General features: G+C 37.5%; 1 protein-coding gene across 1 annotated transcript; it reads left to right on the plus strand.

The window, feature by feature from the left end:
• Positions 1-1319: 1319 nt before the first annotated feature.
• On the plus strand, positions 1320-8696 carry ERMN (ermin). The gene is made up of 3 exons (XM_058715221.1): positions 1320-1781; positions 2453-2545; positions 5559-8696. Exons 1-3 carry the CDS (start codon positions 1541-1543, stop codon positions 6074-6076), a joined length of 852 nt encoding a protein of 283 aa, XP_058571204.1. The 5' UTR covers positions 1320-1540; the 3' UTR covers positions 6077-8696.
• Positions 8697-9109: the final 413 nt, after the last annotated feature.

A 9109-nucleotide genomic window follows, 5' to 3' on the forward strand; every position in this document is an offset into this window, starting at 1 on the left:
AAATGACCTAATAGGGAGTCAAATTTACTCAGTTATTCAATTTTATCTATCTATTATCTGTCTATCTATCTATCTATCTGTCTATCTATATCTCTTACTTTCCTAGTTCGAAGCAGATACTACATGCTGGAGACCTATGTATACAAGCGAACCATGGTCCCTGCTTAGAAAAATCTTAGATTCTGGTTGGTGAAAGAGATGTCACGCAGATAATTGTGCACTTATGTGTTTAATCATAACGGTGAAGAACACTCTGAAGGACAAAATAATGTGAAACAAGAGTCCCATCTTACCCCTGTGGGTCAGGGAAAGTGTCACAGAAGAGACAATATTTCAGCTGAAGAATTGAGATTTAAAGGAACTGGTTAGGCCAGAGATTTGGCCTTGAGGAAGAGGAGGGCATTCTAAGCAGAGGGAGCAGCATGGGCAAAAGTTTCTGGAATCATTTGCACTATATGAGATCCAAAAAAAAAAAAAGAAAGAAAAGAAAAGAAAGAAAGAAAGAAAAAAGAAAAAGAATTAACATCTTCCTTTAAAAAGGAAGGGTTGGTAAGTAGCAGGTGTTTTCCGTAAGTACCAGTTTCCCTCAAGGGCAGACTGTGTTGGTGCCCTATAATTTTACCAGCATCAGGTAATATCAATAGGGAATATCGAGAATAAATCTGACTTGGGAAAGGGAAAATTTCACGGAAGAAATTCTACTAGGGCTATAAAGGATGGGTTTGGGCTTCAGTAGACATAAATAAACTAAAGGAAAAGAAGCTACAGACCAAGTGGATTATTCTGAAATGTAAAATTTTTGGTATTAGCAAGATACAGCAAGATTTGTTTTTGTTTTTGTTTTGTGTTGTTTTGCTTCTACTTCGGTCTTTTTTCTGAGCTCCTGAAAGTACACCATGGAATCTGCTGCCAGAACCACTTACAATAAGGTCGTCCTGTTTACAGGTTCGGTAAGCTGTTTTTATTCTTTAATAAATGAGAAATGATGCCATTATCCCCTACAACATAGCTGAGGTTTTACTTGAACAAAATCCGTTTGGAAATGTTAAGCTGGTGACACAGAACTAATATGCCTCAAGGTGGTCATTCTCTCTGGATTAAAGCTGTGGAACAATTGTGGCTCCTGTTACAAGGAAAATGACAAAGGGCCATTATGAAAAGGGACAAAAATCTCTGTTCCCAGAGGGGGGACTGACAAGCTGAAAGTCCCCATCCACATGCCAACACAAAAGCCTGATTGCCTCAGATAGTTTGTTTATGTAAATCAAAAGGCTGCCATTAATTCAGCAAGTGGGGCTGCTCAGTGACAAAGAAGGTGGTGATTGGCCGGATGCTTGCTCGTGGGCTGGTGGCAAATCTAACAAATCCTATTGCTTTGGTTCTAAGCTCTATCTGGATACCTTTAAGAAAAGCAGCATTTATTATGTACTAAAGTAAATACTCTGTATTCTTAGAGTAGGGGTTGGAACGCTTCTATCAAGGACCTGTTCACTCAGTTTCCCCAAAGCTGTCTCCACATCGTCTAGCTCAACTGCACATCATGACAGACGTTCCCGGGACATTCGGTCAGGCTGAGTGCAACGGGGATACACCACCTGAAAATGGTCAACAACCAATCCCTAAAACAAATGAGGGAGCCAGTGATGTGGATGGCACCCCACCATACTACCGGGTCGAACGCCGTCTTGAAGACTTACCCACAGAAGGAAATCAGGAGAAAAATGAAAAATTACAAGGGAATAGGCTTGTCAGCTGGTCCACCGATGGGGAGCTTCTCAAAGGTAAAGCATTTTCCTTGTCTTCGATTTGCTTGATTTGGCTTATAAACTCAGGATTCTCTTTTGATAAACCATTATGACAGGAATGTGCTGTCCTTCCTCCCACCTGTGTCCCAGACCTGAACAATTGTTCTATTGGAGCTGGATAGCAGAAGGACAAAACTTCTGCCTCAGGTCAAATTCAGGCTTCTTTCTTTGATAGCTCTGGGACCCTAGACAACTCCCCTAGCCTCCTGAAGCCTTAGCTTTCTCTGTTAGCAGAAGGCAGAAATGACAGTACTGACATTTGTACGGTTGTTGCAAGGATTACTCAGTGTTGCTTAGACGTTTGCTGCCGTTATTTATCATTATTGTCTACAGCCCACATATTACTTAAGCAAAGGAAATTCAGTATTTCAAGTTTTTCTTCTGAAATATACCTGAACGTATCCCAATTCATGGTTCTATACCTTTATATAGATGTAAAGTGAGAGGTTATCCTTATGTTTATAAGTAGGAACCAATGAAGAAATGAATTGGAAGAAGTGAAATGGTTACTTTTAGGGATCACAATTGCAAATCAAATAGATCTACCTAGCTCGAGTCTAAATTGATAATTTATTTAATCCTGAATGGTTTTAAGTATTATGGGATTAATCTTGTGGGTGTCTGTTGTTTTTTGTTTTTCCCCTCAGAAAAACCAGAAGAGAATCTTTTTATTGTTCATAAGGCTGTGGCAGATCTTTCTCTCCAGGAAACGAGTAGCGATGAAATGACCTTCAGAGGAGGTAAGACGAACTTCCATTTTGTACACCGAAATTGTTTGACTGAATATGGATGGCAGGTTTTGCATGGGATATTGCGTGAGTGTGGTGTTGAAAAAGCAACCCAGGCAATGCCTTCAAAAACTCAGAGCTGCTAGAGACAGATAAGGGAGTAGTCCTGATTATCTGTGGGTTTCACCTTAAGGAGTATTCTAGGAAGATCAAGACTAATACTGACTGGATTGGCATAACTGATTGACATGCCTCGACCTAACCATATGATACCAGTTTCTCAGTAAGTTAGTCCACTAAATCGATCCTTTAACAAAACAACAACGACAACAACAACATCAACAACAACAGGTTTATTTAGTGTCTCCAAATCTGTCAGGTACCTTGCAAAATATGAATGTTTCATAAAGGGGTTTGTCTTAAAGTTTTACCTAAAATAACACTATAAATTTATTTGGTCTGTAGAAAAATTCCAGGCCTCTGATGCAAGCAGAAGATGGTTATCTAATTCTTGTTAATGAAATCTCCCAGGTGATGAAGTTAATTTTAATTGTGTTCTTTCACAAAATGAGAGAATATTGATTTTTAATTTTTTTTTAATGTTTATTTATTTTTGAGACAGAGAGAGACAGAGCATGAACAGGGGAGGGTCAGAGAAAGAGGGAGACACAGAATCTGAAACAGGCTCCAGGCTCTGAGCAGTCAGCACAGAGCCCGACGCGGGGCTTGAACTCACGGACCGCGAGATCATGACCTGAGCCGAAGTCGGACGCTTAACTGACTGAGCCACCCAGGCGCCCCAAGAGAATATTGATTTTTAAGAGACTTTTATTTCAAATAAACTCAAGAGACTAAGAGACACAAAATCTTTCAGACTTTACTTCTGAGAAGATATCTATGTTGAAGCAATTTCCAAATCAAATACAGGATAAACACCTATTAATGAAGCACTCATTTCCTCTTTTGCCGCCATAAACATCTTGTCTCAAAATTGAAGTCAGTTCATTAGACCTGAGCGATTTAGCTTAGTTAAGACCTTAACAGGAAAAAATGTGGAAGAGATACATTAAAAAAAAAAAAAAATTAGAACATGGCATAAAATAATAGATACCAAAAAAGACAGGGATGTGACTGGCAGTTTCTTGGGTTTGTTCACTTTGCCTGGATGCCTCTCAGACTATCTGCTGTCCATATGTAGTGGTGGAACCTCCATTATTGTAGTAATGTAGTAAGGAACAACCATTTTTAAGCTTTTACATTATCACACGTCATTTATAAAACTTATGCCCCGTGAAGTGAATTAAATAACTTCTTTGCCCTAATCTTTCTGTTCCCAATGTAGCAAGTTCTCAGAGGCAGGGATGTCAAGGTCCATGAGGAGACCCTTTCAAATTTCTTATCAGGAAGTCTGCTGGAGACAACAGTTTGCTGGAATCTTTCATTTTTATCAAACAGAGAATGAATGCAATCTGGATTTTCAAGTAGATGGTCTCAGGGTGAATTTTTCCCAGAATAAATCCTTTTGTGTTTGGTGGAACATATGTTTTTCCTGTAAGACACATGTTGGTGTCTCCTGTTTTCACAATGACAAACAGCTATAAAGTCTCCAAAGAGAATACTCCTGGGTTGAAAATAGCAAGATGCTAAAAAAACTGAGGAAAAACTAATTTAAATTCAAGAAGTAATTTCGTGCGTGACAACTCCAGGCCTGAGTCATGATATGAGCAAAAAGATCAGCTTTTTCTTCTCCTTCTTCTTCTTCTTCTTCTTCTTCTTCTTCTTCTTCTTCTTCAAAGATCAGCTTCTTTGTTTCTGTGGGGGAAAAAAGTGAATAAAAGAAAGCTTAATATTATAGCAAACATTCTAACATATATTTATTTATAATGTAAAGAACATTGACTAGGCACCAACATGCTGATAGGAACCGTGTATAACTAGTTAGGAATGACAATCCATCTTTACTTCTGTCTCTTTTTACGAGTTTACAATCTGGTTCCTGTAGTTGGGAAAACAAAACAATGAAAAAAAAAAAAAGAAAATTCTTAACTGGACATGGATTTGTGAACATCTTTCAGTAAAAGTAGAAAATCATGGAGGGGAAAGGCAAAGAGGAACATTGTCTCACATTTTATTTTAAAGACTCTTATGGTGTTGAAAGGGAATAGTGAACCAAGGCCAAACAAGGGACAGAATCCAGACAATATCTTGGAGTCATGCATACGATAGACTGAAACTTCCCACAGAAGTCCCTTTTAGAGGGGTACCTGGGTGGCTCAGTGGGTTAAGCATCTGACTTTGACCATGATCTCATGGTTCCTGAGTTCGAGCCCTCTATCGGGCTCTGGGCTGACAGCTCAGAGCCTGGAATCTGCTTCAGATTCTGTCTCCCTCTATCTCTGCTCCTCCCCCACTCACGCTCTGTCTCTCTGTCGACGATAAATAAACATTAAGAACAAATTTAGAAAATATATATATAAAAGAAGTTCCTTTGGTGGTGAAAGCCTAGAGAACAACTTCCACTCTCCATTCTCTTATAATTAGTTCTCTTTAGCATGTAAAATAAATATTGTGCTGATATGCTGTAGTAATTGTGCAGATATGCTGATGTGATCTGCTTGAAAAGTGAAATTTGTGATGAATTAAGCCATGTAAAAGTCACTCCATGATACCAAACCACTTGATTCAGTTGTCTTTAGGGACATGTCTAAAATGATAGGCCAATCTAGCTATATGGAGATGATCTCAGCATGATTTTTAAATCTAGGCTCTCCAGAAATCAGAGGCAGATCTTAGACTACATTGTGTGTGCTTTGGGGGGCTTGATGTTATGGTTAGCCTAGCATTTGACTCCTGACCACCCATGGCCCAAACTAATTAGATGGTGCAACCCATTTTATTGTGTAAAACATACCCATAGCCCACAGAATAATATCCTATAAAGAATATTGTGGGGAAATGATTGCCCAGAAAGGTAATTTAAAGAATAACAGCTGGGTATTTCAATTACGAATTGATTTTGCTACAGGATATCAATGGAAGAAGATTCCTCTGAGCGTCGGTAACCAGGAAATAAGTAGACAGGAAAGGATTGCTGAACAATCTCTAGAAGAGAAAGGAGAGGAGGACGGGAAGAACAAAGCTCATCAAGCAACTGAAATTGAATGGTTGGGATATCGGAAACCTAGCCAAGTCGATGTGTTGCATTCTAAACATGAGGAGGAGCAAGAGGTTTGGGATGAAGAAATTAATAATGATGATGATGATGGTTGCAATGATGACGAAGATGAAGTTCGAGTGATAGAATTTCAAAAAAAAAATGTTGAAGATTCCCAATTAAAAGAGGAAGGAAATGCAAATGAGGACTCCCCACTGAGCAGCCCTAGTTCCCAACCTGTGACACCTGATGAGCAGCCAACCTTTGAGAAGAAGAGTGATATCTCCAGAAATGCTTATTCAAGATACAATACAATATCCTATCGGAAAATCAGGAAGGGGAACACCAAACAAAGAATTGATGAATTCGAGTCAATGATGCATTTATAAACTAAATGGAACTGAGAAGTTCTTGTGCCCACTAAAGCAAAAGCTAATTCTATTTTCCTGAGATGCTTCTTTGCCTGCCTTATTTGAGTCATCCCCTTTAAAGATGTGAGAGGTTAACCCCTGCTTCACTGTAGAATAATATGGAAATAACCCTAAACAAAATTCAGTCTGGTAACCTCAAATCAAAACGCTTTAGATTCATTCTTGGGCATTTGCTTTTTAAAACTTTACTAATATAGCCTCGTGTGGTAAGCACTAGATAGCAAATAGCAAGTACTCTTGGAGACTGTGGCATGATTCGGCTTTAAAAGTAGCAACACTGGAAAACACAGTCTTCAAATGAAAGAGGACTCTTAGAAATGACCTGTATTTCTTTTGGTATCTTTCTTCCTGTACATTGAGGGTGCTGGAAAGACTGGTTCAGTTCTCTTTCTTTTAAATATGCTTTTATAGACTCTGGCAATAAGCTTTCCAAAATACTTTGCTTTCCTATTATCTTCAGAAAAGATTTTAAGTGGTTTTCCTTGGCATCTACAGAGTGAAAACTCTGTATAGGCCTCCTTCGTAGGTGTTATCATTCACTGAATTTTCTCACTAGAGGGGCTGAGCAATTGTCAGTCAGGACAATTGTGTTGACTAAATGTTGGCTTTATGTTCTCAGGATGAATGAAATTCATTGTAAGGTTGGTACAAGGAGGGGCTAGAAGATGGGTGGGCAATAGATTAAAGAGTCAGATAGTTTATTTCTGTGATGGAAAATAAAATCTCATCTGGCATAGTTAAATTCATTAAAAATGAAAATGACAGCTTCGGTGAAATTTTAAGAGGATATCCTTCTCTATTACTATACTTGCTCTTATTAACAGTATCTCAGAAGAATTTTCTTTCCTTAGAAACCCAAGAGAAGTCTCGTCATAACTGTACTAGTTACTATGAAAATGGAAATAATTATCTTAGGGTATTTTCAAAGTAGAGCGTGAGCCTGTATTTTTAGTGAGAAAGCTCTGATAGTTGGGAATATATAATTTACTGGACCTCAGCCCAAATCAAGATGCTTAAAATTGTACTTATGGAGCCTCACTCAAACCGGTGTGTCAAATAATGTATTGAATATTTATGAAAAGGGAGAGTCTATATTTATATTCTTAGATAGTTTCATAATTTTTCATTTCATGCTTCCATATATATCACTCTGAACTTTCTGTCACCACCGTTAAAGATATTTTTGGCCCTGCAAATAAAAAGACAATTCCTTATTGTCTGAATGTAATACAGTCTTCATTGTACTATTCAACCCTTTGTTTATTTCTTTTTCATTTTGTGAAAAACCCTGGGTTAGCCCTTCTTAGATTATTGCTTATTTATGTGTAACAAATCCTGCACATTCTAATGGAAATTTCTTTAATTCTTCCTGGTCATATATTTCCAGGGTATCATGTACTATTATTTACTGTTTACAAGACTCAATTTTGAATTCAAGATTGAAGTGCTCCTTTTATTCTTTCAAACAGATATTTTGCAACCTGATCACGTAGAAGTTCTGTCACTCTTCATCTGTGGAACTTAAAGATTTCATTCTTGACAATGCAAGTTCTCAGAATAAAGCCAGGGAAATCAGGTCTTTCTTGATAAATTTAGGTAGAAGATTAGTGCAGTAGGACAATTTCCTATTTATTTAGATCCTCTAAATCATTCCACCTGGACAACCTATTTTCTTTTCTGGATTACTGATGACCCCTACAATTTTCCACTTAACTTCAAAACACAGTATTGTGTTATCCATCATGGAATAGGAGCATTTTGTTAACCTACCATCAGCAGAGCCTATATTATGAACTGTTCCAGCAGAAGTGTTGAATCCCTGTGGAATCTGAGTGAGGTGGGTGGTCTACGGCCACCATCTATAGTGTGACACGGCCAAGCAACTAGCTCTTATGGGGATCCCACGCCTAGTAACCGTGGCCTTTTTAGCTTTGTGCTCTTACCAAAAATTAACCAACCACAAAATATTTTGTCAACAAAGACTTTTTCAGGGTAAGCTCAATGAGTAAATGCTTAGTGCTCATGGATGAGGCAGTGTAGTTGCAAAAGAGCACCGAAACTATTCTTTGATATTAATGCCCACTGCCCTGTGCTGCCATCTTACACGAAGGCCACAGACTTGAGTGATTATAAGTAACATGATGGGGTTAGATGACTGTTTGAGTCTTTATAACCTAGGAAAGGCAAGGGTATGATTCAGATTGCACGAGGGATATTTGACATATTAGACACTCCTACGGGATGAATTGGAACACAAATTGGTAATTATACTGGAAGATTTACTGCTTTTGTGATTCAAGCTTTGAGGGTGGAAGAAGGACTCTGGTACCTGGTAGGAGGGAAATTGGTTTATTGTGAGAATGTTGATACTCCTTACACGAGTTTTAATTTTTCTTAGTTTTTGGGTGAACAGGAATTAATAAAAAGCTCTGTTTCATAGTCAATATAAAATTCACCTTTCATATAATGCTACATTTAAAGACATGGAATATGTCCGAATCTGTCTATCATCTGTCTACAACTTAAATAAAAAATTGCTGTGTCTGCCTTGCTCTCAATAAAAGTTTGTGTCCTTGTTTTTGGTGTCTAGAATTTATTTTCTTTAGCTGCTTTTTAAAATGTAGAAAGCCCTTGCATATCAACAGCTACTAAAGATTATTCATAAATGCTGTTTAGAAATCAACAGAACACCTTATTTAAAATCAAAACAGCATTATTTATTTCAAAAAGGTCTTAAAATGGTTGTGTAGAAAATTGCAAAAAAAAAATTTCTGGTGGATACATATGTAATGTTCATTAAAAAAAAGCTTTATTATTTTTACAGGAACTGAGCCCTTGTTTTAGATACATCTTAATTCCAATAACTTGAAAAACATATGTGTGTGTATGTATATATATATATATCTTTATAGTCATCAAGGTAATACATTTAAACCATGATGACACTTTTATAGTAATTGTTTCTGCATATTCACATGGGGTAGTACTTTT

The sequence above is a fragment of the Neofelis nebulosa genome, chromosome 2 (genome assembly GCF_028018385.1).
Source record: "Neofelis nebulosa isolate mNeoNeb1 chromosome 2, mNeoNeb1.pri, whole genome shotgun sequence".
Classification (NCBI taxonomy): domain Eukaryota; kingdom Metazoa; phylum Chordata; class Mammalia; order Carnivora; family Felidae; genus Neofelis; species Neofelis nebulosa.